The 27,859-nt window shown below is 67.5% G+C and overlaps 11 protein-coding genes across 11 annotated transcripts; 6 read left to right on the top strand and 5 right to left on the bottom strand.

Annotated features, from left to right (window-relative positions):
* Window positions 1-2,312: 2,312 nt before the first annotated feature.
* On the bottom strand, window positions 2,313-3,700 carry V1510DRAFT_412212 (Acetamidase/Formamidase; the record flags this gene model as incomplete). Its single annotated transcript, XM_066933038.1, has 3 exons — window positions 3,639-3,700; window positions 3,441-3,535; window positions 2,313-3,408 (listed from the first exon to the last, which is right to left on the bottom strand). Coding segments are annotated over exons 1-3 (1,201 nt in total), but the record flags the coding sequence as incomplete, so codon positions are not given.
* An 864-nt stretch (window positions 3,701-4,564) lies between these two features.
* V1510DRAFT_412214 (major facilitator superfamily domain-containing protein) lies at window positions 4,565-6,536 on the top strand. The gene has a single exon (XM_066933039.1). It carries the CDS (start codon window positions 4,967-4,969, stop codon window positions 6,485-6,487), a length of 1,521 nt encoding a protein of 506 aa, XP_066790781.1. The 5' UTR covers window positions 4,565-4,966; the 3' UTR covers window positions 6,488-6,536.
* A 1,311-nt stretch (window positions 6,537-7,847) lies between these two features.
* V1510DRAFT_428661 (uncharacterized protein) lies at window positions 7,848-8,921 on the top strand. The gene has a single exon (XM_066935280.1). It carries the CDS (start codon window positions 8,074-8,076, stop codon window positions 8,638-8,640), a length of 567 nt encoding a protein of 188 aa, XP_066790782.1. The 5' UTR covers window positions 7,848-8,073; the 3' UTR covers window positions 8,641-8,921.
* Window positions 8,922-10,115: 1,194 nt separating this feature from the next.
* Window positions 10,116-11,339, bottom strand: V1510DRAFT_412221 (uncharacterized protein). The gene has a single exon (XM_066933040.1). It carries the CDS (start codon window positions 10,843-10,845, stop codon window positions 10,411-10,413), a length of 435 nt encoding a protein of 144 aa, XP_066790783.1. The 5' UTR covers window positions 10,846-11,339; the 3' UTR covers window positions 10,116-10,410.
* Window positions 11,340-13,824: 2,485 nt separating this feature from the next.
* V1510DRAFT_292765 (uncharacterized protein) lies at window positions 13,825-15,655 on the top strand. The gene has a single exon (XM_066930674.1). The coding sequence runs from the start codon at window positions 13,952-13,954 to the stop codon at window positions 15,584-15,586; it is 1,635 nt and encodes a 544-aa protein (XP_066790784.1). The 5' UTR covers window positions 13,825-13,951; the 3' UTR covers window positions 15,587-15,655.
* A 377-nt stretch (window positions 15,656-16,032) lies between these two features.
* V1510DRAFT_412227 (Erg28 like protein-domain-containing protein) lies at window positions 16,033-16,749 on the top strand. Its single transcript, XM_066933041.1, has 4 exons — window positions 16,033-16,132; window positions 16,311-16,401; window positions 16,433-16,642; window positions 16,674-16,749. Exons 1-4 carry the CDS (start codon window positions 16,064-16,066, stop codon window positions 16,721-16,723), a joined length of 420 nt encoding a protein of 139 aa, XP_066790785.1. The 5' UTR covers window positions 16,033-16,063; the 3' UTR covers window positions 16,724-16,749.
* Window positions 16,750-16,860: 111 nt separating this feature from the next.
* On the top strand, window positions 16,861-18,074 carry V1510DRAFT_412229 (uncharacterized protein). The gene has a single exon (XM_066933042.1). It carries the CDS (start codon window positions 17,050-17,052, stop codon window positions 17,893-17,895), a length of 846 nt encoding a protein of 281 aa, XP_066790786.1. The 5' UTR covers window positions 16,861-17,049; the 3' UTR covers window positions 17,896-18,074.
* Window positions 18,075-18,682: 608 nt separating this feature from the next.
* V1510DRAFT_401522 (Non-repetitive/WGA-negative nucleoporin C-terminal-domain-containing protein) lies at window positions 18,683-22,491 on the bottom strand (the record flags this gene model as incomplete). Its single annotated transcript, XM_066932034.1, has 3 exons — window positions 18,683-21,423; window positions 21,455-21,900; window positions 21,932-22,491. 3 exons carry the CDS (start codon window positions 22,489-22,491, stop codon window positions 18,683-18,685), a joined length of 3,747 nt encoding a protein of 1,248 aa, XP_066790787.1.
* Window positions 22,492-23,137: 646 nt separating this feature from the next.
* Window positions 23,138-23,834, bottom strand: V1510DRAFT_441373 (uncharacterized protein; the record flags this gene model as incomplete). Its single annotated transcript, XM_066935632.1, has 1 exon — window positions 23,138-23,834. One exon carries the CDS (start codon window positions 23,832-23,834, stop codon window positions 23,433-23,435), a length of 402 nt encoding a protein of 133 aa, XP_066790788.1. The 3' UTR covers window positions 23,138-23,432.
* A 1,445-nt stretch (window positions 23,835-25,279) lies between these two features.
* On the top strand, window positions 25,280-25,912 carry V1510DRAFT_361269 (Yip1 domain-containing protein; the record flags this gene model as incomplete). The annotated part of the gene is made up of 1 exon (XM_066931054.1): window positions 25,280-25,912. The coding sequence occupies one exon, from the start codon at window positions 25,280-25,282 to the stop codon at window positions 25,910-25,912; it is 633 nt and encodes a 210-aa protein (XP_066790789.1).
* V1510DRAFT_412241 (uncharacterized protein) lies at window positions 25,899-27,762 on the bottom strand. Its single transcript, XM_066933043.1, has one exon. The coding sequence runs from the start codon at window positions 27,482-27,484 to the stop codon at window positions 25,946-25,948; it is 1,539 nt and encodes a 512-aa protein (XP_066790790.1). The 5' UTR covers window positions 27,485-27,762; the 3' UTR covers window positions 25,899-25,945.
* Between the last annotated feature and the right edge of the window lie 97 nt (window positions 27,763-27,859).

Consider the following 27,859-nt stretch of genomic DNA (forward strand, 5'->3'; position numbering starts at 1 on the left):
CATGGCGTGGTTGACCGAGTAGTTCTCGAGCGAGCGCTTGCCCCACGGGATCTGCGTGATCCAGTCGAGGTAGTTGCGCGTCACGTTGAACTCGGACGCCACCGGCTCGAGGTGCGACAGCTTGTTGAGCTCGTCCTCAAACACGCGGCGCACAGCCTCGGGCATCGCCAGGTTGCTCGCGCGCTCCTTGAACTTGTCGATCAGCTTCTCGCGGCCGTCGCCGTCGATGCCGAGCTCGCGCTTGATGCCGCGCAGCTGCTCGGTCAGCACGAACTCGCGCTGCCGCTTCTGGATCCGGTTCTCGACGTCCTTGGAGATCTTGGCCTGCAGCTGCGCGTTCATGAGCTCCTTCTTGATGAGCACGAGCGCCTTCTGCATGCGCTCTTCGACGTGGGGGCACTCGAGCACCTCCTGCAGCTCCGAGACCTCGCCGGACGAGACCGCGGCGGCAAAGTCGGCGAGCTTGACGGGCTCCTCGAAGATGTTGCCGGACGCGATCGACATCGAGAACGTCGAGATCTGGTCGCGGAAGAGCGGGTTCAGCAGCGCGATCTCCTTGAACACGCTCACGATCTCGGACATGATCGCGCGCACGGTCGGCGACCGCAGGTCGGCCGAGCCGTCGACGATGTTGGTCACGTTCGCCAACGTGACCTCGAAGTTGCGCAGGAAGCCGGTCTCGCTCTGGTCGGCGTCGACGTCCTCGACGTCCTCGACGACCGTCTCGAACGACGTGACCTCGTCCGCCGGCTGCGCTGCGGGGACCGCGCGCACGCTCGCCGCCGACGCCGCCGCCGCCGCCTCTTCCTCCTCGGTCCGCTCGATAAGCTCGTCGAGCTGGATGCGCCGGTGCGGGTACAGCACCGCCGTCAGCGCGTTGATCGTGTTGCCGTCCTTGTCCTTGGCGTCCTTCTGCGGGAAGATGCTTGTGACCTGGCAGAACACGCCGACGGGGTGGACCTCGTCCTTGGACTTGATCGTGTCCGTCTCGGCGTTCTCGTCCTTGAACAGGAACGCGCCCAGGTACGGCTTGCCGTTCTTGACCATCTCCGTCACCGCCGCGATCACGCTCGGGTCGTGGATGACCACCGCCTTGTAGAAGCCCGGGAATAGCGGTCGCCGTGCGATCGGCAGCACCATCACCTGCGGGTACTCTTCGGGCACGGACGACTTGGTCAGCACCGCTGCCGCCGTGCGCCCGTGGCCGCTGCTGCCGCCCTCGCCGTCCGCCGGCGCCGCCGGCGTCGACCCCGCCGCACTGCCCGCCGCGGGCGCGCTCGACTCAGACGAGCTCTTGAGCGACTCCTGGAGCTTCTCCATCGGCGTCGGCTCCCGCGGCTTCTTGTCCGCATCCTCCTCGGCCGCGGCGCCGTCCTTGTTCTCCGCCGCGCGGCTGCGGCCGCGGCCCTTGCCGGGCTTGCTGCCCGAATCGTCGGACGAGCTCTTCAATTGTCGCGCACTCTGCGAGAACCGCGCGGCCAGGCTGCCGGTGCCGGCCCGACGCGGCAGCGCCGCCGTGCGCGCCAGCACGGCCGCCGGCCCCACCCTGCCGGCTATCCTCGGAATCTGTCTGATCATGTTGGGACTCTGGCTCTGCTTGTGCCGTTGTCAGAGGTCTGCCGGTCTTGCAGCTCTATTACCAAGCTGACAAACGATCGGACGACCACCCGAATCCTCCTTCTCCTGCGATCCTGCCCGTGCTTTCGAGCTCGGATGCCGCTTCGCTGCTGTCGGTCGACCTTCCGACCAGATATCCTTCGGTCCTGGACGACTGATGCTGATCTGCTGAGAGCGACCGGGCTAAGTACTGATTTATGGCCGGATGGCTGCGACTTGGCGGGCTATTCTGCCGCCGGTGTCGGACACCGCGGCGCTTCCGGCACAAGGCGCATAGCCGCGTGACGGTTACTGCTGCAAGTGCGCGCGGCGCTACGCTTGTACCAGAACTCCATGGAACATTGCCACGCCTAACCCTCCCCGGCGAGTCCGCGGACTTGCGTCCGGCGGGGCGTAGCCGGGCTGGCGCGGGCTTCCTGGCTCCCTGGCGGAGGCCGCGGGCGGCCGGCCGCGGTGCGTTGCGGCCGCGACCGGGCGGCCGCCGGAGGCGGCACTGCGACTGGCCGGCGGCCGCGACACGTGACGGCGGCACACGTGACGTCATGGCACATCAGCACGTGAGTTTCACATGACTCGCTGTAGCACGCACGTGACGCGTCCACGGCTATCCGCGGCTATGGTCGTAACTTGCATTGTCTATCGTATCTACTTCGACGGCCGCAGCAGCTCGCCCATGTCGGCCTGCACGGTCGGGCCGCCTTCCTTCGGCATGATGTCAAAGTCGAAGATGTCGGCCGGGATGCCGATCGTCACGCACGAGTTCGGGATGTCCACAATCGACGCAATGTGCGTCTCGACCGGCGCCGCCGACAGCAGCAGGTAGGCCTGCTCGGGCGTGTAGCCGAACTTGGTCAGGTACTCGATCGCGTTCAGCACGGCCTGGCGGAACGCGACCTTGGCGTCCAGGAAGTGCTGCTCGCCGTTGTCACCGAGCGAGATGCCCTGGAAGGTCAGGTACCGCGACGGACCGTAGTGGGCCTCGACCGGGCCGGGCAGGAACACCGGGTTGCGGATGGCCAGGTCGGCCACACCGTTCTTGATCAGGTTCAGCTTGAGCGTGATGATGCCGTGCATCTCAATGGCACCGCAGAACGCGATCTCGCCGTCGCCCTCGGAGAAGTGGATGTCACCGACCGAGAAGCCGGCGCCGGGCACGTAGACGGGCAGATACGCCTTGGCGCCGCGCGACAGGTTCTTGATGTCGATGTTGCCGCCGTGCTCGCGCGGCGGCGCAGTGCGCACGCCCTCGGTCGCGATCTTCTGGAAAAGCTCCTCGGAGATGCCCTGGCCGGCGTAAGCGCCCTGCACGATCGGCGGCAGCGCCAGCGTCTTGGTGCCGCCCGACGCGGTGTGCGCGTCGTTGAGCTCGGCCTCGCGGGCCTTCCACTTGTCGAGCATCTCGTAGCTCGGCATGGTGCCGATGATGCCCGGGTGGATGAAGCCGGGGAAGCGCACGTGGGGGATGTGCCGCGACGACGCAAAGATGCCCTCAAAGTCCCAGATGGCCTTGACCATGTCGGGGTACTTGTCCGTCAGGAACGCGGCCGAGACCGACTTGTCCATGATAGCCGTGTAGCCCCACGGCTGGTCGGGGAACGGCTGGACGTCCTGGATCTCGACAACGAGCAGGTCGCCGGGCTCGGCGCCCTCGACCTCGATCGGACCGCTCAGACAGTGGATCTGGGACGGGTCGCAAGCGGCAATGTCGTCCGCCGAGTCATTGTTCTTGACCTGGCCGCCGGACGAGTCGAAGCACTCGACCTTGAAGATCTCGCCGGGCTTGACCTTGGACTGCTGTCAGCGCGGGCACTGCAATTGCTTACGAAGAACGGGATCTCCGGGTGCCAGCGGGTGTGCAGGCCGGGCTGCTCGTTGAACGGCTTGTCGAGGTCGACCGAAATAAGCGTAGGGATGGGGTCTGCGCGTCAGCTTGGACGGTGACGGCGGGCGCCAGGCCCGAACAGGGCCGTGGGCCGGAGCAGGCTGCCGCCTCAGGCCCGGCCTGCCCCCAAGGTACCTACCAACAGGCATTGCGAATGTGTACGGATGGATGTCCTGCGGCGTTCCCGGGCTATATAAACCGGCGCCTGCTATCACAGACACGGGAACCGCTCGCCGCCCGCCACGGCTGGGTGTCGGGGTAATGTGCTCTAATTGGGCCTGGCGCCCGACTCTCGCCCGCGCGGCCGTGTCTGGTTCGTCTGCCACTGCCCATCGCTGGCCTTATCAGCCCGCCGGGGCGCGATAGAGCTTGGGAGGTCCCGAAAGACACAAGCGGCAGCACGGGGCGCCGGGGCGCGACGGCTGGGGATGCAAGCGGCGCGGCGCACTGCAGATAGGGCGTTTCTGGCGCGCAGCGCAGGCGTTGTGCAGCCTGCGCGTCGGGGCGGCGGCGGGGCGCCGAGCGATACGCGTTGCCAGGGCAACCGTTGCCATGGCAACGCGGCGCGCGACTCAGTCACGTGTGGTACCTGAGCTACTCTTGAGTCTCAGCCGCACAACGTGCGGCTCATGATCCCTGTCGCTTAGCCGGCCTCCGCCGACGCCTCTTGGCCCGTGCCGCACGCCACCGATCGTCAGCCGGCCGTCCGGCCGGCCGGCCGGTGCGCGGCCCGTGTTTGAGTGGCTGACCTGCCCGGTCGCACTTGCCTCCCGTCCAGCTGCAGAGTGCGGACGCGGCCCTGACTGCCCGCCGCCGGCACTCTGTCCGAAAGAACTCCCTCGCCCACCGTATCCGTATCGTACGCCAGCCGACCGCCTGTCGGCGCCCGCGGCTGCCGACGGGCGCCGACAGAGCTTGCTTCTCCAGTTTCTCGGCAGCTTTAGCCGCAAGCCGCCTGGTTGCCACGCACGTTCCTCTCTCGAAGCGACTACTCCTTGCACGTAGAGCGCGCTTAGCACAGCCTAACCGTCGGTCCCGGCACCTAGATAGCCGGGCCGCCGTCGGTGAACATCTCCCTTGATGGGCACGAGACAGATAGTGCACTAGCGGCCAATAGAGCTTCGGCCCGTTCGACGTCGGCGGCGTTTGGGCTAGCTTGAGTCACCTTCGAGCTTATTGCTGGCTAAGATAGGGCCGTCTGTCGGGAGCTAGGACCACAGCGAACATAGGCTCATGCACGATAGAGCTTGTGATAGGGCTATCTTAGCCAAGACCTGTACACGGCGGCAAGCCATGCCAGTTGGTGGCAAGGTGCCGTCGGTGGCGGCGGTCGATAGGCCGGAGAACGAGCGCTAGCAAGGTCATCGCCTGCGCTATCTCGGCGTCGCCCGACACGATAGTAACGCCTCGGAACGCCTCATATATAAGAACAGCCTGCGGGGACCTGCGGCCGGGAAGACAATCACCATGGACGCGCAGAAGCAGGCCTCGGAAGTGCTGTCTATGCAGGCCGCGGAGCTGCCGCGCAAAGACCCGGAGCAGTATGCGCTCGACAACACCGTGATCGAGGAGGCCGACGTGGCCACGGCTATTGCTGTGGACCCTCGTGTCGAGACGTCGATCTGCCGCAAGTTCGACCTGCGTCTGCTGCCGGTTCTAAGCATCATGTACCTGTTCAACTCGCTCGACAAGAGCAACCTCGGCAACGCAAAGACCGACGGCCTCGAGGCCGACCTCGGCCTTGTCGGTAACCAGTACAACATCCTGCTGTCGGTGTTCTACGTCCCGTACGTGCTGTGTGCGTTCCCGATCGCACTGCTGGGCAAGCGCTTCGGAGTCGCCCTCGTCCTGCCGCTGCTCATGGTCGGTTTTGGTGGCATGAGCTTGATCTCGGCCGGCTGCCATAACTGGGGCGGCCTCATGACCACGCGCTGGTTCCTGGGCACGTTCGAGTCGGCGTTTTTCCCGCTCGTGATCTACTACCTGACGACGTTCTACCGCCGCGGTGAGCTCGCCCGCCGCCTGGCCATCTTCTACGCGGCGTCCAACATCGCCAACGCATTCTCGGGCCTGCTCTCGTTCGGCATCTTCCATATCAAGAACGACGCCATCGAGGGCTGGCGCTGGCTGTTCATCATCGAGGGTGCCACGACCATGCTGGCTGCTGTCGGCGCCTTCTTCCTGCTTCCGCGCGACATCGCGAGTTGCCGCTACCTGACCGCCGAGGAGAAGGAGGTTGCGTTCCTGCGCATGCAGAGCGACTCGTCGGCTGTTGTCAACGAGAAGCTCAACATCCGCGATGCCGTAAAGGTCTTTCGCCAGCCTGCAGTCATCGGCTGGCTCATTCTGGAGGTCTGTCTCGGCGTGCCGCTCCAGTCGATCTCGCTGTTCCTGCCCCAGATCGTCTCGCGGCTCGGCTTCAGCACTGTCAAGACCAATCTCTACACGGTCGCGCCGAACGTGTCTGGCGCAGTCGTCTTGCTTGTGCTCGCGTTCTTCTCGGATCGCCTGCGCCTGCGCTTCCCGTTCATTGCCGCCGGCTTTCTATTCCCGGTCATCGGCTTTGTGATCTACGCGTCCATCGACGTTCTAGAGAGCACCGGCGTTGCCTACTTTGCGTGTTTCCTGATGACCGCCGGCACCAGCGCGCCGTCGGTGCTACTGTCGACGTGGTTCAGCAACAATACGCCGTCCGAGGGCCGCCGCGCCGCGCTGACTGCCGTCGGTGTACCGACCGCCAACCTCATGGGCCTAATCTCGTCCAACATCTTCCGCGCGCAGGACGCTCCGGACTACATCCCGGCGCTGGTCACAACCGCCGCGTTTGGCTTTGTGGGTTTCGTGACGACCATGGCTCTGGGCTTCTGGATGAAGTATGACAATGCCCGCCGGAACCGCGAGCAGAACGTGATCCTGCGGGTGGGCGACGTGTCGACACACATTCTCAGCGAGGGCCCGAAGCACGAGAGCTACCGCTGGTTCCTGTAGTCAGCAGACCCTAAAATGTGCATAGATAAAATTAGATTGCATGAACGATTCGGGCACCTGCCGGCCTTCGGAGAGGACCGGAGAGGGTACGTCACTAGACAATGGCCGACGTTGCCACGGCAACCGACATGCACAGTGGCCCAGCGACACGGCTAACGGCCGTTGGTGTGTGTCTTGCCTATACACAAAAGGGAAACTATAGCGACCCTAGACGCCCCTGTTGTCCTGGCAACGGGCAGTCGGCAACGAGGGGTGCCGGTACGCCGGCTGTTGCCCTGACAACAGTGCCAACGTCCACAACATTCCGCGCGCACGTCGGCGACAGTGCCCCCCCTGTCGGGAATGGGCGGCCCGCACGGCGCCGTCGGCAAGGTGTTATTGGTATGGCTGCACGAGAACATATGCGGCCCACTCTCGCCAGCGCCCGCCTAGACCTGTCGGCAACGCGAGACAGCTTGGCACGGCGCTGTAATGCTAGAAACCGAGCGGTGCCGGCGGCGCCGGCCGCAGGTACCCCGCAGCAGGTTGCCATGCCAACTGCGCAGACCGCACCGCCACGTGTGTACATGCAGGTCACCAGTAACACGCGCGGCGCGGTCGCACGATGGCCTCGCCGACACGTTGCGGGTTTCGCGTCGCCGTTTGGCGACGCAGTGGCGCCGGTGTCACCTGCTGACACGAGGCCGCAGGCGTCGTACGCGGGCAGATAGCACGCCGCGGGCGCCGGCGCGGGCCGCGGCGACGGTTCCTAGACAAAACATGACGCCATCCGGGGGGCGCGCCTTAGGTTCCAGGGCAGCACGTCCGCACGGCGGATACCGCACCGCATCTGCAATAGCTTCGGGACTGCGCCAGTCCTCAGCGGCCCCGCCACAGAGCGCAAGCGCTCCGCCCCGCAGGTTACACGGTCCGGCAGAGCCGCAGTCGTGGGCGTTGCGAGAGCTGCGTCGCGGCGCGCGGCAGCGGCGCTAGCAGACGGTCGCCAACAAATCGCCGCGGCGCGGCCGTTGGCGCCGGCAGCCATGAGAGCCGCAGCGATCGCAGTAGCCGCAGGCCGGCCTAGGGTGTGCGGCGCCTGGGCCCGGTGAGCCGCTTACGGCGCGTGCGGCCGAAGGCGCTAGGCTCAGCAGGCATGCCACGCCGAGAGTACTGTGACCGCAAACGCGACATGGCGCCCAGTATGGGGCGAAACTGCCGCGCGACGCTACAGAAGTGCCTATACGCTGACGCGGCCTGTGACGAGCGGCACCATGACGTAGCCGTAACAGGCGTAGCGCTGCAGCGCAGTACCTGATCTACGCGCACTTGCAGCTCGAATGCGGCGCGGGCAGGGCGCGCAGCCGGCCGCGCACTGCCACGGCACCGCCGCGGCGTGACCGGGCACATGGAGCGGGTTACGCTCGGGCGGGCTAGCGCGATCGGTATGGGCTAGGTCGTACGGCCGCGAGCAGCTCAGTAGATTCGCTCCGGCGACCCTGGCTACCGATTACGACATGTAGGCCGCTGCTAGCCGGCGTAGGGACGGCCGGGCGCGAGGTCTATAAAAAGCCGGGCGGCGCCCTGGAAAGTGTCAATTGCAAGCCAAGATGTCCAACAGAGAATTCTACGGAGACAACAACAACAACGAGCAGTACGGCCAGCAGGGCCAGTACGGCCAGGGCCAGCAGCAGTACGGCCAGCAGGGCCAGGACGGTCAGCAGGACCGTGGCCTGGGTGCTGACCTGCTCGGCGCTGTCGCCGGTGGTGTTCTCGGCCACAAGGTCGGCGAGTCGCAGGGCCACGGCATCCTGGGCTCGCTCGGCGGTGCCGCCAGCGGCGCTGCCCTGACTCACTTCATTGAGGAGAAATTCTCGGGCCGCAAGAAGGAGGAGGAGTACAGCCAGCAGCAGCAGCAGTACGGTGGCCCCCAGGGTGGCTACGGCGGCCAGCAGGGTGGCTACGGCGGCCAGCAGGGCGGCTACGGCGGCCAGCAGGGTGGCTACGGCGGTCCCGGCGGTCCCCAGGGCGGCTACGGTGGTCCCGGCGGCCCCGGCGGCCCCCAGGGCGGCTACGGTGGCCCCGGCGGCCCCGGTGGCTTCGGTGGTCCCGGCGGTCCTCAGGGCGGCTTTGGTGGCCCCGGCGGTCCTCAGGGCGGCTACGACGGCCGCTACTAAGCGGTTCATGTATTCATAGAATTGACAGTCTGATTGAGTAAACAGTATATGAGGCCACGTGTGCTACCCCTGAACGAGCCGCGGTAAGTGCGGCGCGGGGTTGTGCTTCGCGCGGGTGGCGCATGGCGCAGCGTGGCTCCCTCAGTGGCTCGAGTCGGCCGGGTGTTTAGCCGGCGTGCCGGCTGCAGGGACCGCAGCTAGCAGGGTTGCACATGTTGCGGCTCGTAGTGCCTGATGTCACGTGTTTCGGCGGGGACTCGGCCCGCGCCCACCGAGCCTTGTCGCCCACCGACGCGCCAAGACGCTCGCCGCCGCGCGGCGCGCGGAAACGCGCCGCACGTCGCGCGGCGTACCGGGGCGACCCGCGGCGACCCGACCCGCGCCGACACCGGGCGACCCGGCGGTAAATCCTTTGCCCGCGCCGCCCCGTGCTGCGCCGCGCTGCGCCGCGCACCGCCGAGCCCCGCCGCGCCTCGCCGCGCCAGCCTGCGCCGTAGACCGCGCACAGGCGCCGCACGAGCCGCAGTCTCTCTATTGTTTACCGCCACCGCCGCGCTCTGATCTGGCCCCCGCCAGCCCGGCCCGACCTGCCTGTCCAGGCAGCCAGTGCGGCTGCAGTACTCACCGCGCACCATGCACGCTGTAGCACGCGACGCGCTCGATGATCGCGAGCGATCGTACGATCGCAGCCGCGGGACCCGAATACGAACACCGCCACCACCGCCCGACACGAGCAATACGAGATGACTACGAGCCGCCGGCGCGAGCCGCATGAGCCGCACCCCGCGCAGCCTCCCGCGCGGGGCGGCGCCACGGCGTTGTGGCGTCGACTCCTTTCGACGTCATCTGGGCTCCACTCGGCGTGCTGGACAACCCGTAACCACGCCCTTGTCCGGACTGGCTCAGCCCGCCACGACCGGGTGGGCGTCGGCACCGCATGGCGTGTTCCCTGCAGCCCCTTGGCTTGTCTGGCTCCAGCGGCGCCGGCGCGCGGGCTCGGCACCGGCGCCCGGTACCGGCCCGGGGCGCGGCCGCGTGCACCAATTGCCCTCGTGTTCACCGCGGCGCGCTGCAGCGATCGCCGTGCGTGCGCTGGCGGACTGACCGCCGCAAATAGGTAGGCGGCCGGCAGTCGGACACTAGAAGGCCCGGCAAGTCTTGGCTGGGCGCCGTCGGGCCCAAACTGGATAGGCCATCGCGGCGATCTAGACCAGCGCGCCGCCTCCTCCGCCCGCAGATCAGGCCTCCCGTCGTTCGGCAAGATACTCGGGTCGGCTGGGCATACGGGCCGCGGGCGGGCGCGGGAGCGTGGGCGGAGACGTGGCCTTCGGGCCGGCAGGCGGCACGCGCTGCCGCAGCCCCACCGGGGAGTCACGACAGCAGCTACCCGCTGACGCAAGTCGTGGGCGATCCGGCAGACGGCAGATGGCGCCACCACTACGGCGGCCGACCCGCAAGTGGACCCGGCCAAGACGTCAGATGGTAGGAAATGAGTCGATTGGGAGGAGCATATTGCCGCCAGACGCAGCGACTCACGCAGCGCCGGGCTAGATGGCGGGCACATGGCCCCAATGGCGCGACCGGCGCGCAGCTGTAGGCTGCAGAGGTGGGTGCCGCGTCGCGCGGGCTCACGGCAGCAGCTAGCGCCCATGTGGGCTCCCGCAGCGTCAGGCGCATCCGTGCAGGCTCGCGGCAGCTAGCGGCTAGTGCGGGCGGCGACCGCAGGCGGGCACGCGGCCCACGAGCGGGCAGCAGGTGGCCCCCGTCGGGCTATGCTGGATCGTGGTTGATGATGTCGTGGATGCGGCTGCCGCGGCGCGGCTCGGGCGGCGGGCGCGGATCGGGCGCCGGCGCCGGTGGATCGGGCGCCGGGCGCTTGGCGGGCGCCGGCGGCGACGGGCAGGCCACGCCCCGTGAGTGCATGGTCGAGAAGACGTAGTTGTCGGGCGAGACGTAGAGCATGTGTTCGGGATCGTACCGCAGCTGGCGGAGATGTCGGTTGATGTTGCCTTGCGTCGTGAACAGGTGGCCGCAGCGGCACATGTAGACCACGCGCGCGTTCGGCGCGGCCCCGGGCGCGACGGGCTCGAACGCCTCGGTGTAGAGCGACGTCGGGTCCTCGGAGCGCGACGGCGGCACGCGGGGCGGCGGCACCAGCGCCTTGCGTTTGCGCGGCGCTCGGCGGTCGGCCGGCGGCGACGGCATCCTGCCTGCGCCAGCGAAGAAGTTCCAGGGCCGGATCAGAGGGAAGGGAGACCGGCAGACGCTGGGCCGTGTCGGGGCCCCCGGGGCCTTATATGCTGGCCACTCGTTTTCGTGCGTTTCGCCGCACAGTCATCGCAGCCCGGCCGCGACACGGAACCCGCCCGAGGACCTTAGCGAGCCGATATCGGCAACGCCCCGACGCCATTCTCCTGCGATGGAAAAACCCTAAAGTCTAACGGCACCTGGCGCCGATGAGCCTGTACAACGCACACGCTATGAGTAATCACGGAGCGTGCCGGCGCGCCTGCTGCCCCGGGCCCGGCCGCGTGCCGGCGGCCTGGCTCACGCCGCGCGCGACCGTGGCCCGCTGTCAGAGTGGGCTGGCGCCGGGCCGCGCTAGAAGCTGCGCCCAAACCGGACTGGCGCCCGCCATGAGTAATACTAAGCACCGTGGCGCCCGCCAAGACGCAGGCCTCGCAAGCGCGCAGCTGTCCGCCGGCGGGCCGGTACGCTGGCGGCCACCGCGCGGCCCCGGGGCGACGGCCGCGGCTGAGCGGGAGACGGGCGGCGGCCGGCCGCGCCAGGCGCGGCCGGCCGGGTACACGCGGGTACCATCGCGTCGCCCCTCGGCCGGTGACCCGCAGCCACCCCAGCGGACCCGCATGCACGCGAGTTTCATTTTCAGCATGGCGTGCAGGTGTCGACCCACGCCGCCGGGCCGCGTCGGCCGTAACACCCCCGTTTTGGGACTCCGCGGACCTAAGTCTCAGCCACCAGCGCCGTGCAGCTGCAGGCTGGCCAAGCCACGACACCGCCGCGCGGGGTGCCGCCTTGTCTCGCCCGCGCCGCATGACGTCTGCGCTGCTGCCGCCGCGCCTGTGGCGCACCCATTACTAAGCCCGTCCGATTTCATCTTCTCCGCGTCCGTCCGCTGTGACTAATTGGCCGCGACTCTGCGCGCTAGCTGTCTGTGCGGCATCGTCGATCCAGCGACGGGCCCTAGCGCTCGCCGCACACGGCTGACGCTGCGCGGCTTGCTGCCGCCGGTCCAGACCGCGGGCCGCCATCTGTCAGCTCGCACGGGCCGGGCACGGACCGGCTGAGTGAGCCCATCTCTGCCGGCACGCGCGCACCCGCGTCCAGACGCGCGTGGACGCTGGCGCGCACGCGGCTGACGAATTGCCCGACGAATCGGCGGCCGTGCCGCCTGCCCGTCGGCACCGGCTCGCCGCAGATCCGCGACCGTGCGGCCAGGGAGGAGCTCTCGGCGCCGACAGCCCCGGCCCCGGTCGGGCCAGATCGTGCTTACGCCGTCGGCGGGTCCAGGGGTGCCCGGCCCTGGACGCCGTCGGCTTCGGTGCAGCAGCCTCGGTTCGGCACCGGCTCTGGCCTAGTCCCGACCGTGCGGCAGCCACCATGGCCGCACCGACGACGCGCGGCCTGCGATGGGGCCTTCGATGCGCCCCGGGACGTGCCGGTCGGGACATGTGGGGCATCAGGCCATGGTCTCCCGCACGTCGCGGGCTCGACGACATATAGCGGCCACCTGATTGGCCGGCCCGCGCCTTGTTGGACGCCCGAAAGTGTTGAGGCGTACGTGTGCTGTGCCGTCTGTACGACGTATACGAGCGTCCCGACGTGCGTCATGGCTCTGCAGCCGTGTCGCAGCCTCGTGGCCGTGGGCCGTGACGTCGCCGCAAAGATGCGACGTGTCCTGCACCGCGGCCGGCCCGCAGCGGGCGCCGACGTGCTCGGACATGCCGTAAAGACACGTATATGCTGGGCGGCGGGCTATTTATAGTCAGGCGGGCTGCCGCCGCTCGCCGACAGCCGCCTGCAGGCGCCGGCGCGGCAACAAGCCGGCCAGCTGGTCGCCGCGGCCGCGGCAACAAGCCAGCCAGCTGGTCGCCGCGGGCGGATTGGCCGGATCGGCTGGTTCTGCGGCTGCGCGTGCCCACAGAGCCGCCGTTTGGGCGCCGGCAAGCGCACGCGACCGGCCGCCGAGTGCCGACGGGGGCAGCCGGCGCGCTGGCTCGTACGCTCCAGGGCCTGGTGTTCCTCCGGTCCCTGTCCAGAGTGCCGCCGCGCCTCGGCAGACGTCAGTGCCCCGCCGTAACGCATGTCGCTTAAAGCGACAGGCCGGCCAGACTGCCGCGCGGACAGACGCGCGATCCCGCCCGATCTCCCGGCGAGCGCGGGCGGCGGCACCGAGCCGCCGCCCGGCGTCCTGGTACCCGGCGGCCCGTATCGGCCCGTAGCTTCGTGGCCAGGTCCGCTGCGCTGGTTCGGAAGCGGCAATGCGGCAATGCGGCAACTTGCCCTCGGCGTCCGCATCCAGCCACGACAAGCCGCGACCGTGGTGCTGGGTCGTCGCCGTAACCGGATGCGGGGCGCGCTACCCTGCCGGCTCAGGCCGGCTGCGACCCTGCGGCGTTGTCTGCTATCGCGAGCCGCGGGTAGCCGCTCATGCAGGTCACGATGTGACTCGTGGGGGGCTTGCGGGGAAGCGGCGTTTTAAAGTTAGGCTCAGGCACACTCTCCGCCCATTTTCATATAACCGACCGGTATTGTCGCGCCCAGTATCGATCAGGCGACGCGCCAGCGCGAGCGCTCGGGCCATCTCCACACTCGGAACTGTATCCCACCGTGCCCGTCTGCACACGGCTGCGCGCGCGCCGCGCCAGACAATCGCCGTCAGCTGGCTAAACTCATGCGGGCACTCACGATCTAGTCCGGCAAATCCCCGTGGCCGCGTGTCCACGGACCCTACCGCGCTCACGCCCTGCCGTCGCACTGCCCGATCGGGCCGAACGGCCGGCCGTACCGGTACCGTCGGCGCAGTCGTTTGTTAGACGGGCCCACGCCGGGCTCCGGCCCGCGACCGTACCTGGCCGTACCGGCTCGGCTGGCGCTGCCCTCCGCCGGCAGGCCTCGCTCCCGGCGTCATACCGCACGGCATCTCGCCGCCGGCACATTGCCAGGCCCCGAATATTTAACGGGCGCCGGTCGCCTCTGCTGGACTTCATTCCTCGTGTCCACAAGCCCCCACAGTCAATTGCCAGTCTCAGCCCGAGACCCCATCTAGAACCTACACAAGACAACAGCAATGGCGGCCCAGCCCAGACTTATCATCATCGGCGGCGGAGTGTCGGGCATCGAGCTCGGCGCGAAGCTCAAGACGAAGCTCAACTACCACAACTTCACCATCTACGAGCGCCACCCCGAGCTCGGCGGCACCTGGTTCGTCAACAACTACCCCGGCGTCGGCTGCGACGTCGACTCGCACCTGTACTCGTTCTCGTTCAACCCCAACCCGGACTGGTCCAAGCGCTTCGCCGAGAAGGAGGAGATCCTGCAGTACCTCCACGACACGTCCGACAAGTTCGGCGTCACGCCGCACATGATCTTCCGCATCGAGGTGACCACGTCCAAGTGGGTTGGCGACCACTGGGAGGTCCACCTCAAGGACCTGGCCACCGGCTACGAGTACATGGAGGAGTGCGACATGCTCATCTCGGCCGTCGGCGCCTTTGGTGAGCCTTCCGAGTGCCGCATCCCCGGCGTCAACAAGTTTCAGGGCAAGATCATCCACACCGCGCGCTGGGACATGTCGTACGACTGGACCAACCGCACCATTGGTGTCATCGGCAACGGCTGCTCGGCCGCCCAGGCCGTGCCCAAGCTCGGCGAGAAGGCCAAGATGGTCTACCAGTTCCAGCGCTCGCCGCAGTGGATCAACGAGCGCCCGAACCCCGAGTTCACGCCGTTCCAGAAGTGGTGCTTCCGCTACATCCCCCTGTGGAACAAGCTCTACCGGTTCAACCTGTTCTACACGACTGACGCCATGCACTACCTCTACCTGGCGACCGAGAAGGCCAGAAAGGGCCGCGCGGTTGTGCGCGAGGGCGCCATCGACTACATGAAGCGCTCGTCGCCCAAGAAGTACCACGACATCCTGATCCCCAAGTTCGACATCGGCTGCAAGCGCCGGCTGTTCGACCCCGGCTACCTCGCCGCCCTGCACTGGCCCAACATCGAGCTGACCGCGGACCCGATCACCGAGATCTACGAGACCGGCATCCGCACCGCCCAGCGCGACTACGAGGTCGACGAGATCGTGCTCGCGACCGGCTTCAAGACGCAGGAGTTCCTGTGCCCGATGGAAGTCATCGGCAAGGACGGCAAGTCGCTCAACCAGCACTGGAAGGAGACCCGCGGCGCCCAGGCCTACAAGGGCACCTTTGTCTCGGGCTTCCCCAACATGGCCATCATCTTTGGCCCGAACTCGTTCCCGTCGCACATGTCGGTGATCTTCGCCACCGAGCGCCAGTGCGAGTACATCATCAAGTCGATGATCGCGCCCATCATCCAGGGCAGCTTCAAGACGATCGAGGTCAAGCGCTCGATGGAGCTCTACGACGCCAACTTCGCCCAGGAGAAGCTCAAGAACATGGTCTGGTCCGAGGGCTGCTCGAACTGGAACCTGAACGAGTACGGCCGCAACACGACCAACTTCTACGAAAACTCGATGACGTACATGAAGATCATGTTTGCGCCGGTCTGGGCCGACTTTGATTTTGGCGGCCTCAAGGCGCTGCCGGCCGGCCCCTGGAAGAAGCTGGTTGCCGGCACGAGCACCGTGGGTGCCGTGGCCGCCGTTTCCGTCGGTGTTGCCATGGGCTACATCAAGCCTGCGTCTGTGCTGGCGTCGGTCTCGGCGCTGGCCACCGGCAAGGCCTGAGCGCGGCGCGCGACCAAAATAAACAGTCTACGGGTGCAACGTACCAATTGCATTTCTTGTTTTTTGATTATATAACCGTTAAACGACTGAGTATACTTGTCTTTTGATTTACTGATTTATGATTTGGATAGTTGACAATTAATGACGCACTCTGTGCTGTGTTCTCAAGTTGCCGAATCGTAGCCGGACGCGGCCGGCTGTATGCAAGAAGCCGGGTGCGGGGGTCCAAGGTTTAATAAAAAGGTGACGTGCAGCGGAGCGCCTTAGTGGCGCAAGGGCCAGGGCGTTGTGATCCGACCGCCACTGTGGCTTATAGCCGCGCCGCACGCCGTGCGGCGCGGCGGCTGCGCGCGTACCGCGCTAGCGCCACGCACGCTACGCCCGAAGCGCGCGACACCGCCGCACGCTGTGCGGCTCGCGCCTATCAAACTTCCGCCCGCCGCCGTCTCCCTGTCCGCCATCAATTCCTCAGCAACCATGGTTCTCAGCACGCTCGCCGAATACCTGCCCAAGACCGAGGGCTACCTGCCCAAGTGGCTGCTTTTTGTATGTCGTGGGGGCCGGCGCGCGCGCAATTGGCGGTCGCGGCTGGCGGAACGCAGCCGAGCCGCGGGCCGGCCGGCCGCCGGCTGCCGGACAAGCCAGACCGCCGGCCGCGTCTCGGCGGCGGCCGTCGCGTCATCGTGCGCGCGTCCGCGCGCGCCCGCAACCGCGCTAACCGCAGATCTCGGTCGTCTCGATCTTCAACTCCGGCCAGTCGTACTTTGGCGGCCTCAAGCTCACCCGCCGGGTGTACGAGTCCAAGCCGGCCGAGGGTACGTCCCGTGCCGGTCCCGCTGACCGCAGTCACCGGCCTCTCGGCGCGCACGTTCGGCACCTGGACGTTCATCACGTCCGTCGTTCGCGCCTTTGGCGCGTACTACACCACCGTCGAGCCCGTCTACAACCTCACGTACGCGACCTTCATCGTCGCGTTTGTGCACTTCGCCTCCGAGTGGCTCGTCTACGGCACCACCAAGTTCGGCAAGGGCCTGCTGGGCCCGCTCATCGTCTCGAGTACGTATGCCGGCGGCGCCACTGACCGCAGCGTCGTCGCTGATCTGGATGACCCAGCAGCGCGAGTTCTACCTCAAGTAGTGATAGTAATGCACGCATCCGACGTAGTCGCCGTAGACCGCGCGCCGCAGCCTGTGCGGCTCGGCCGTTGCCGAGCCTAGCCCTAACCCCGGCGAGTGTTCCCGCAGATCGCAGGCTCCTTGCTTTGGACCGCAGTCACTCCATCCAGATTGCATCGTTCGGCGCTGAAAGGTACAGTCCTGGCGCGGCGTCCAGAGCGACGGCAGACCGCAGACAGGCGCTTACCAGATAGACCACGCCGACAGGAGCAGGACCACCGCGATCGCTGATACCGCGTGAAAATTTGATTCAGCACCGCGGACGATCCGTCGCGACCAGCAGAAAATATGTCGTCGCTCCCGCCGCATGCGATCATCCGGCCGCTGGGGCCTGGTGATCTGGCGCAGATCACCAAGCTGGAACAGGCAACGCTGGCAGAGCACCTGAGGTCGACGGCCGACAAGCTCGGGTACTACCTCAAGACGTGCCCCGAGCTGTGCACAGGCGTGTTCATCATTCCGGCGGTGGCGGCGCCGGCGGCGCCGACCACGGTGGCCGACGAGAGCGCCAAGGAGGCGCGGCGGCCACGGCGCGCGAAGGAGGCGGCCAAGGACGGCAAGGCCGCGGACGAGACCGCCGTGGCCGAGGGCGAGGCCGCGGACGAGGCCGCGCCCGCGGCGCAGCACTTCCGGCCGGCGTCGTTCTCGGACGACGACGTCGAGAGCGCGATCGAGCTCTCGGACGACATCCGCAACGTGAACGCGGTCAAGCGCGAGCAGGAGGTGCTGGTCGCGCACATGCTGTCGACCAAGTTCTCGTCGTCGCCGCCGCCCAGCGGGGCGTCGTCGCCGGCGCAGAGCCCGGCGGCCGCGCCCGCCGAGCCCCCGGCGAAGGACCTGACGGTGCACACCGAGGGCGGCGACGACATCTGCATCCACACCCTCGCCGTCGACCCGCAGTATCACCGGATGAAGCTGGGGTCGACGCTCGTGCTCGACTATGTGCAGCGTCTTGCCGGTCAAAAGGTTGCCAAGCGGGTGCTCGTGCCCAACGTCCAGCCCGTCATGCGCGCGTTCTGGGAGCGCATGGGCTTCTACGTGCTCGACTACAAGAGCGCCGACGACGACGAGGCCGACGACGATGAGGTCACCGTGTGGATCTCGCTTGAAGAGGGCTTCGACGACGACGAATAGCCGGCGCGCCGGCTGCTGTACACGTACATTCCATCCTGCCCATGCATCACGCGCCGCCGGCTGCGTCGGCCCGGCCTGCCGGGCGCGCCCGGCGACGCCATCGGCGCGCCTACAGGCGTGGCCGGGTCTTGCTTCTGCTTTTGTTTATAGTAATATCGATAACACCGCACTCCCGCCCACATGCCGGTCCGGACTGAAATCGGCGCGACAGTCGCGCGCATATAAACACACGCGGCTCGACGCCGACGCGGCCGACGCCCGCCTCACGGAGAGACACCGAGCAAATGGACACGTACTCCGAGTTTTCGCCGATCACGGTCGACGACATCAGCGACATTGTGACGGTGGTGCGCCGCGCGTCGAGCTACGACCCCGGCGACCTGGTCACGCTGATCGAACACGTCTTCAAGATCATCCAGTACATGATCGTGATCCTGAAGTTCCTGGTAGACGTGGGGCTGGTGGACTACTAGACGCGCCGCACGGGGTGCGGCTGCGCGTGGGGTGGTCGCGTGCGCCGCGCGGCGTGCGGCGCGGCTGCGGCGCACGCCGAGCCGCACGCCGTGCGGCGCACGCCGCCGCCGTCCGCGCCCTCTACGCCCGCCGTCCGCGCCCTCTACGCCCGCCGTCCGCGCCCTCCACGCCCGCTCCGCCCCTCCGCGGCCACCCGTCTACGTCCGTCACACGCATTGTACATAGTGCATCAAACAATCGCTTTACTATCTAGCCGAAATGGTACTCAGATGTCGAATTAGATCGTCGCGTCGTCTCTATCGTAACCGCCTTCTCATATCTCCACGTTCTCCTGCGCGGCCTGCTGCCGGCAGCGCTCGATGTCCTCGGCGTTGGTGTACTCGGCCACGCGGAAGATCTCCAGGCAGATCGCGTGGTAGCCCAGCGCGCTTGCAAAGTGATTGTACAGTGTGCTCACGTCCAGAATCTTGCCGTCGAGCTGGTCCACGAGCTGCGCCCGCTTGTCCTCGGCCAGGTTCTTGTCCGAGCGCACGCGCGTGAGGATGTCGTCCTGGATCGCGCTCACCTCGAGCTGCGCCTGCACGTTCTGGACCAGGATCAGCATCTGCTGGCGCGACGACGGCGGGCAGTAGCAGTTGCAGAAGCCGCGCGCGCGCGACAGGTACTCGATCCGCTGCGACAGCGCCAGATCAAAGTCGCCGATGGCCAGGGTGTACAGCACCTGTGCGGCCACCAGGAAGTTCTCGCGCTTGGCCAGGAACAGCCAGAACAGGTCCGCGTGCGGCAGCGACGTCTTGGAGTTGCGCTCGAGGTAGGCCTCGATGTAGGCCGTGTGGACGTCCAGCAGCCGCTCGGCCAGCCCGCGCTGGACGAACCAGTCGTAGAACGAGTAGTGGAAGAGCTCGTCGGTCGAGCCGTAGGCGACCGCGTACGTCTCCTGCCGCAGCGTCTTGGTCCGCGACATGCTGCCGGGCGCAGCCAGCTCGGCCGCGGGCGCGGTCGAGTCCTCGGCCGCGCACCGCGCGTCGATGTCGTCCAGCACCGCGAAGATCAGGCTGTAGCACTGCGCGCGCTTCTCGTACAGCGGCGCGCGGTAGTCGCCCTCCGGCCGGCCGTCGAACACGTACGCCAGCGCCAGGTTGGCCCGGTCGCTCTCGGCGGCGGCCTTGAGCACGACCTCGATGGCGCCCGTGTGGAAGTCGAGCGCCATGAGCTCCTGCACGGCCTCCTTGAGGTTCTCGAGCTGGATCGTGTGCGCCGTGCGGATCAGCAGCCGCACGCTCTCGCGCAGGAACTGGTTCTTGAGCTCGACGTCCGTCACGGCGACCGCCTTGGCGCGCTTGAGGAACTCGACCGCCTTGAAGATGATGACGTCGTCGGCGGAGCAGAACGTGCCGCACCGCTTGCGCAGCGCGTCCGCGACCGTGTCCACCGACCCGCCCGAGGCCATGCTCTGGTTGACGATCGCGTTGACGAGCTCCTTGGCCAGGTCCGTGCCCTCGCCGGACGTGAACAGGCCCTCGAACGTCAGCCGGGCGACGCGCGCCTGCATGTCCGGCAGCAGCGCGCCGATGATCTCGTTCAGCTTGCGCGGCTCCTCGGTGATCATCGACACAAACGACAGGCCCTCGCGCATGAACCCGATCAGGCTGAAGAGCGCGTACAGGCTGCGGTGCTCGGCCTGCAGCGCGATCTCCTCGTTGCGCGGGCCGATGCCGAGCACGCCGCGCTCGCCGCCCATGCCCTCGATGAAGCTCTGGTTCTGGACGAGGAACTCGTGCACCTCGTACAGCAGCCGGCCGAGCCGCGCCAGCGTCTCCTCGGAGAACGAGGCCGCGTAGACGGGCTTGCCCTTGGCCTGCTTGACCTGCAGGATCGGCGACGTCCAGATCGGCCGCATGATCCGCGACAGGTACATGCCCAGGCCGTCGTGGCGCCCGCTGAGCTTGACCTTTTCGCTCAGGGAGCCGACCAGCGACAGCGCGCCGGTGCCGGGCGGGCTGAGCAGGCCGAGCCCGGCGCCGCCGGCGCCGGCGCCGCCCGGCGCCACGCCGGGGTACGACACCACGTCCTCCTGGACCTGCGCGTGGCCGCCGGCCTCGAGGTAGACCCGCCGCGCGGTCTCGCGCACGTCCGACGAGAACATGGACGTCGAGCACGCGACGGCCAGCGCGGTCGCGCACATCTCGCCGCGGCCGTACAGGTCTGCGAACACGCGCAGGCTCGACGGCGTGTCGCACATGCCCGCGAACGTCTCGAACAGGTACTTGCGCGTGTACATGTGCACGCCCGTGTTGGTCAGCACGGCAAACTCGGCCGGCGCGGCCATCATGTACTGGCCGCAGACCTCGTTGCCGTGGCCCTCGGGCCGGTTCGTGACCTTGAACTCGGGCGTGAGCTCGGCGATGGCCTGGATGTAGCCCTCGATCTCGACAAAGGTCGCGTTCTCGAAGAGCGGCCCGGCCGACGCGGCCACGTGCGTCGACTGCTGCAGGATGCGGCCGGCGTCGGGCGCGGCCACGAAGAGCGAGTCCGAGGGCTTGCCCGAGGTCACGCAGAAGAAGTAGCCCGGCGAGAAGATGCGCGACCACGCCGTCGTCTTGAGCGCGGACGTGCGGTTGCGCGTGCTCAACATGGGCCCGCCCGGCACCGTCGGCGGCGGCGGCTGCGCCGGGTCGGCCGGCGGGAAGCGCACCTGGATGACCTGCATCGTCGTCGGCGGGTTGGACTCGCTCGACGTCAGGCCAAAGCCGTACGTGCGCGCGGCGCGGATGTACAGCCGGCAGCCGGTCGACGTCGTGGCCACGACGTGGATCTGCGAGCTCTCGCGCGGCTTGACGGCGTGGATCGACACAATCGACGTCGTGCGCGGGTCGATCAGCGGCGACGTCAGGTTGATCATCTGGATGTTGGAGCACATGGTCGCGTACGTGTAGGTGATCACCAGCTTGAGCTCGGTCGGCGACGACATATGGTACGCGCGGATCGTCGACAGCGACGACAGCGTGTACAGCAGTAGCCGGTCGTCGTCCACGATCATGGACACGATCGATTCTGGCGTCAGCCCGGCCGCGCGCGCACTTACCCTTGTGGCTCGCCGGCAGGATCGACGACAGCAGCGACGAGCCCGAGAACGGGATCATGCTCGTGATCGGCGCCAGCGACGGCGAGTAGCCCGAGAGGCCGCCCTTGGTGTGGCACACCTTGCCACACTTGCTCTTGAACCAGCCCTCGGTGTTGGAGTACGTGACCTCCCACACGTCGGCCTGGTCGCCGCTCGAGAAGAAGATACGGCCGGACTTGTCCGAGCCGGCGATGGTGCCGATGTCGAAGCCGCGGATCGGCACCACCATGCCCGTCTCGTACAGCTGGAGGTCGGGCGTGGCCGAGACGCCGATGATGTGGAACTCGAGCGGCGTCGCCAGCAGGAGCAGGTGCGTGATCGTGTCGATGAACGTGCCGGGCTTGGGCCGCACCAGGTGCATCGCCAGGATCGTATGCGGCAGGTCCTCGAACGAGTGGAAGCCGGAGCTGCGGTCAGCGATGCGCGCGCGCGACGTACCCGTCCATGTAGTTCCAGAAGTACACGCGGTTGTCGACCGTGATCCACGCGCGCTGGATCTCAGGGAAGAGGCCCATCTTGGTGTACAGGTCCGTCTGATTGTACTGCTCGAAGATTGTGTCGGGAATGTTGACGATGCGCGAGCGCGTGAACGGCCGCCACGGGCCCAGGTCCGCCGGGTTCGGCGCGAAGTTGTACTCGCCCAATTGCGACTGCTGCAGGATGCGGTCCAGGTCGGGGTACCGCCCGTCGCGGGCCAGAAAGTCGTTGATGACGCGCTTGCCGAGCTCCCGCGGCGACAGCGACGTGTCCGCTGCCGCCACCGCCGCCGGTTGCCGGTGCTCGGGCGTGATGGCCGCGCCGGCGGCGGCCCCGGGCCCGCCGGGCGTGAACCCGCTGCCGTGGCTCGCGACCTGCCGCGGCGTCTGCGGCATCGCGGGCGAGGTCGCGAAGCCGCCGGGCGCGGCGCCGGGCGCCAGCAGCGACGCCGACGACGCCTGCCGCCCGACTGTGCGCTGGAACCCGCCGCCGATGGGCGCGGGCGTCGATGCGGCGAGCATGTTTGGTAGCCCGCTGTGCTGCTTGCTAGGCTTTTGGAGACCGCGATCCGGCCACGCGGTGGTGCGTGCTGCTCGCGATTCGCTCGTGAAGAGACCGGCCTGGTCGGCGCTTGCTGGGACTGCTCAGTAAGGGCCCAGCCACGATGGGGCGCTGCCGATTGATGCTAGAGATGCCGACCGCTGCGCGACCCGATGGATGGTTTTTCTTTTTTTTGCGTTCGTGATCATTTTGTTTTGGTGGTGAGCGCAAATATGCGTCGCCCTAGCCCTGGACGAGCATGACCGCGACGGGAGGCCGCGACTACGGGAACGGCGGGCCGGCGGACGGCTGCCTGAGCCAGGACAGAGACGGCAGAGACGGCCGGCGGTGCCGGAAGGCGGATGGCCGGCGAAGGTGGGCGCGAGAACGGCTGCGACGCGTGGTCGCCTAACCCTGGTGCGGCTTGCTCGCCCGCTGCCTGTGGCCTGGCCGCCCGAGCGCGCTGTCTAGTGCGCTGGCAGTCTGCGGACAGGCGACGCGGCCCCGTCGCCGCAGTGTCTGGCTTCGTTGGATGCTGGCCGGCCGCTCCTGGCGTGCCTGGCGAACAGCTGCGACCCTAACCCATTGTTTGGTAGCTTCCGCATCGGACACAGCGTCCACGTTCGATCGCGACGGGTACTTGCGGCTAGACGGTCAGTCTCGGTGTAAAAGAGCTACGAGATGGTCAGAGAAGCTGCTGGATAGTAGGCGGGCTCACTGATCTGGGGACCGCGGCATGACGTTGCTGTGGCAACGCGTGAGTCAGGCGCACCGATGTATATGCGTGGGGGGTGGCGGCTCGTGGCTCGGCTGCCGTGGCGGGTGTGTGAGCCGTGAGCCGTGTGCGGCTGGCCGTTTGCCGTGTGCCTCGTGTCTGGTATTGCATGCCGTGTGCCGTGTGCCTTGCGCCGTGTTTGTTTGATTAGTCGTGCACATGAGCTACGGGCCATAGAATGGCAGACGGCGCGTTACGATGGCCGTGGCTATGTGCCGTGAGCCATGGACCGTTGTATGAAGTGGGCTGTGAGCCGTGAGCCGTGGGCCGCGGGTCGTGCGTCTTGGGCAGTATAGCCGTGAGCCGTGGGCCGTGGGCCGTGAGCCGTGAGCCGTGAGCCGTGAGCCGTGAGCCGTGAGCCGTGAGCCATGGGCCATGGGCCATGGGCTGTGAGCCGTGATCCGTGAGCCGTGAGCCGTGAGCCGTACGCCGTGAGCCGTGGGCCGTGGGCCGTACGCCATGTGCCCCGATTCGTGAACCGCGAGCCGCCAACAGTGAGCCGTGAGCCGTGCGTGAGCCGTGGGCCGTGAGCCGTGAGCCGTACGCCATGTGTCCCGATTCGTGAACCGCGAGCCGTCAGCCGTGAGCCGTCAGCCACGAGCCGCGCGCGGCACGCTTTGGGCCATGAGCCGTGCCACGGGCCGTGCCGTACGCCGTAGACTAGCGGGCTGCGTGCCCTTGCGCCTGGCACGGTGCGCCCTGAGCCGCGCCGCGAGCTGAGCCGCATGCCGCAGCTGCCGACAAAGCTGGCAACTACTACGAGCCGCGCCGTGCGCCCAGTCGCGCTGCGCCGCGTCCAGAGCCGTACGTGCGGCTTCTCTATACACCTATGCCATAGCTAGACAGCGGGCAGTCGCGCCGTGGGCCGTTCGGCGGCTAAGCGCAGTCGCCAGCTGGCAATGTGCCGTGCGCCGCAGTGCCGTAGGCCGTGGCCCTGTCAGCCATTGCTGTCGCCGCGCGCGGCTCATTCAAGGTGCGGCTGGCGGCCACGCTCAGGCAAACCACCCAGACAGGCCGGTCTGGCGGCGACGCTCGCTGCCGCGCCAGGCTGGTTGCCATTGCGCTCAGCTGTCGGCCGGTGCGCTGTCGGCTGGTACGCTGTCTGCCAGGTTCAGCCACCGCGTTAGCGCGATCTGAGACGGCTGCATTACGCGTGGCTAGTGTGCTTCTATCATGACATAAGCACTGTGGCTTCTCTGGCGCACACGCCGTACGATCGGAGCCGGCTAGGTACGTCTGCGCGTCTCTGCGCCGCGCATCGCCGTATGCCCAGTATGACGAGTACGGTGCAGGCAGTTCGTACTGACGAGTACTCTGCCAGTCCACGGCACCGCGCACCCGCCGTGTGCGGCGACTGCGGACCGACTCGCGGCTACTGTGGCTGCATGGCGGTGCTGCGGCGCGGCATGTCTGGTATATATTTGGGTGACACGGCGAAGCGCGAGCACGCGGGCGCCGCACCACGTGCGGCTCACGCCGCATCGCGTGCGGCTCGTCGCCGCGCCGCTCGTCCGCGCCGCGCAGCCGCATGCGCCCGTCGATTCGGCGCCCTGCCACAGCGACGCCACCGCCGCACTGCCGCGCCCAGCTGCAGCCGCGGCACGTCGCGCGACCGCCGCCTGCATCGGCGGAGGCCGCAGCCCTAGACCTAACCCTAGCCCTTCTTCCTGGCTGCACACGTCGCTGTGGAGGCCGCCGGCTCCATTCCACGGACAGCATCAAGGTAAGTCCGCGCGCAGGCATCCGGCGTCGCGCCAGGGCCCGCTCTCGGTGCTCCGTCTCTTGCCGCCGGATTGACGCCCCCGCCAGTCCACTGACCGCGCAGTACCACCATGTCGGACTTTGACAGCCGCTCTATCTCGCCCGATATCGATCCGTCGTCCAAGGCGTCGTCGCCGCTCAAGGGCAAGGCCGCCGCCGCCGCCAGCACCAGCGGCACGCCGCCGCCGCCGTTCTCAGCCGCGCCGCCGTACTCGGCCGGGTCGCCCTCCGGCATGGCCGGCGGCGTCCCTCCGGACTCTTTCTACGGCAACTCGACGACCGTCGCCGGCGACCAGATCCAGGACCGCCGGTTCTCCGGCGGCGACACGCTGGACGAGCCCGTCACCGAGACGCTGATGCGCGACGTGCGCGCGGTCGGCCGGCGCGTGCAGCAGGTGCTCCGGCCCAAGCCCGCGTCCGAGGTCGACGTCGAGGGCCAGGTCACGCGCGACTGGGACCTCTGGGGCCCGCTCGTGTTCTGTCTGTTCCTGGCGCTGGCGCTGAGCATCTCGGCGCCGTCGCACCAGACCTCGACCATGTTCTCGGGCGTGTTTGCGTTCGTCTGGATCGCCGAGTCGTTCGTGACGCTCAACATCAAGCTGCTGGGCGGGTCCATCTCGTACTTCCACGCAGTGTGCATTCTCGGCTACGCGCTGTTCCCGCTCGTCCCGGCCGCCGTGTTCTCGCTGATCGTGCACAACATCTTCATCCGGCTGCCGGTGGACGCCCTGCTGATCGCGTGGTCGCTCTACGCGGCCATCCGCACGCTCAAGGGCGCCGGTGTGGTCCAGGGCCGCGTCGTGCTCGCGCTGTACCCGGTCTACCTGTTCTACGGATGGCTGGGCTGGCTGTGTGTCATTACTTGATTCTCTAGATAGCATTAAATGTAGCCCGGTGGACTAGTGCGCGCCCTTCTCGCCGGCGGCGGCGGCCGCAGCGGCCTTGGCGGCGGCCTCGGCCTGCGCCTTTTTCGTCATTTGCGTCTTGAAAAAGAGCATGCAGAGCGGCATCAGCGCCGTGTTGACCGCGATCCACGCGATGATCACGCCCAGGTTCAGCCCGATCGTGTTCTTGGTGTTGAACAGCACCGTCTTGGCGATCTGCGACAGGTTGTGCAGCGGGAACGCGTAGCCGTACTTGAACACCGACGGCATCAGCGGGATCGACGTGAACGTGGCCGAGACGTTGGACACGACCCAGAAGATCAGCCAGTAGCCGATCAGCGGCGGGCACAGCGGCACGATCACCATCGCCATGTTTTCGCACGCGCCTCCGACGGCGGCCATGCCGAGGAAGTTGCACAGCCAGTAGATGACAAAGCCAGCTTTGCCGTAGACCGCCGTGAAGTCGACCTGGAACGCCAGCGACAGCAGCGAGTAGAACAATGAGAGCAGGAAGTAGGCCACCCAGCTCACGAGCAGCCGGTACATGATGTAGTGCCGCGGGTGCAGCACCTGTCCGAGCGCCTGGTGCACGGGCTGGAAGAAGTTGAACTGGAAAAACGAGACGATGATCAGGTAGAGCAGGCCGACCTGGGTGGCCGCGTTCTCGAGCACGCTCGGCAGCGGGCGCAGGTCCCGCAGGGCCATGCCCACGGGCAGGGCGAGCAGCAGCGGCCGGTTCGAGGCCACGTCCGAGAGCGAGATGTCGTGGCTGGCGGCGTCGCCGTAGAGGTCGGCGGCGAACTGCGCCGTGAAGTTCTTGCCGGCCGCGGTGGCCCACGGCACATACACGCCGACGTACGACGTGTAGTCGCGCGTGGACGGGTACGTGAACGAGCTGGCCGTCAGCGGGTCGTACGCGACGGCCGCGTTCGACGACGGGTTCTGCAGTGCGGCCAGCATGGCCGAAGTCGCGTTTCGCGCAATCGTGAACGCGCCCCAGATCTTCTCCTGGGTGACCTCGCGGTCGACCCGGGCCTGGTCGTAGCCAAAGTCCGCCCCCGAGCGCATCTCGACCTTGATCCGGTCGACGCTGGCCGCGTACGCGCTGACAATGCGCTGGAACGCCGGGCCGACGATCGCGTCTGTGCCGTCGTCCATGTTGACAACCCAGACCGACGTCTTGCGCACGTACTTCTCGCGCTCATAGTTGGACGCCCAGTAGATCGAGAGCGTGCCGAGCGTGAGCGTGGCCATGGTTGCCAGCATCACCAGGATCTTGATGATGGTCTTGCGGCGCATGTCGCGAAACTCGCGGTCAAAGAAGCCGAGCCTCTTGGGCGCGCCCGCGCCCGGCGCGCTGCCGGCGTCCTTCTCCTGGTCGCAGTCGGTGTCGCCGTCGAGCGTCGGGCTGCTGCTGAGCCGCCGGGTGCGCGGATCACGCAGATCACGGACCGAGCTGTCGGTCGGGCCCAGGCTCTCGCTGAAGTCGCGGTAGGCGAGGGCCTCGCCCTGGGCGAACTCCTCCTGGGTGGTGCTCTGGCGTCTCTCAGGCATTGCGTGTCTGCCGATTATCTGCTGTCTGTCTGCCGTCTAGGGAGGAAGCGACGGCTTATAAGCGGGTGAAAATTTCGTCGTCCTCGGCGGCCTTTGCGTCATTTGGGTTTGTCCCGATCTTCCGTGCTACAGGGCGACTCATTGGGACTTTAGTCAGCGCCTGGGCGGAGACGGAAATAGCAGCGCAGGCCGGCGCGGCGGCGGTGCCGGTGCTCGGCGTGCGACTCACCGGCCGCGCGCGGGCCAGGCGGCAGCTGCCGGCATGACGTCGCGGCCCTGATCTCGGTGTTCGACGCCACATCCGCTCGGTGTTCGACAAGGCCGATCTCCGAGCCCTAGCCCTGAACGCGGTTCGGAGGATCGGCGCCGGCCGGG

This window comes from Dipodascopsis tothii (genome assembly GCF_038497935.1).
Source record: "Dipodascopsis tothii strain CBS 759.85 unplaced genomic scaffold V1510scaffold_5, whole genome shotgun sequence".
Classification (NCBI taxonomy): domain Eukaryota; kingdom Fungi; phylum Ascomycota; class Lipomycetes; order Lipomycetales; family Lipomycetaceae; genus Neoaidaea; species Neoaidaea tothii.

What these genes read in the sequence shown, in the direction of transcription:
- V1510DRAFT_412241 (XM_066933043.1), bottom strand. Translation starts at nt 27,484, where the DNA reads ATGCCTGAGAGACGCCAGAGCACCACCCAGGAGGAGTTCGCCCAGGGC.
- V1510DRAFT_412227 (XM_066933041.1), top strand. Translation starts at nt 16,064, where the DNA reads ATGGTTCTCAGCACGCTCGCCGAATACCTGCCCAAGACCGAGGGCTAC. An exon ending in CGAGTCCAAGCCGGCCGAGG is followed by an intron (nt 16,402 to 16,432) that starts GTACGTCCCGTG and finishes CGCTGACCGCAG; the next exon opens with TCACCGGCCTCTCGGCGCGC. An exon ending in GGGCCCGCTCATCGTCTCGA is followed by an intron (nt 16,643 to 16,673) that starts GTACGTATGCCG and finishes CACTGACCGCAG; the next exon opens with CGTCGTCGCTGATCTGGATG.
- V1510DRAFT_292765 (XM_066930674.1), top strand. Translation starts at nt 13,952, where the DNA reads ATGGCGGCCCAGCCCAGACTTATCATCATCGGCGGCGGAGTGTCGGGC.
- V1510DRAFT_412214 (XM_066933039.1), top strand. Translation starts at nt 4,967, where the DNA reads ATGGACGCGCAGAAGCAGGCCTCGGAAGTGCTGTCTATGCAGGCCGCG.
- V1510DRAFT_428661 (XM_066935280.1), top strand. Translation starts at nt 8,074, where the DNA reads ATGTCCAACAGAGAATTCTACGGAGACAACAACAACAACGAGCAGTAC.
- V1510DRAFT_412221 (XM_066933040.1), bottom strand. Translation starts at nt 10,845, where the DNA reads ATGCCGTCGCCGCCGGCCGACCGCCGAGCGCCGCGCAAACGCAAGGCG.
- V1510DRAFT_412229 (XM_066933042.1), top strand. Translation starts at nt 17,050, where the DNA reads ATGTCGTCGCTCCCGCCGCATGCGATCATCCGGCCGCTGGGGCCTGGT.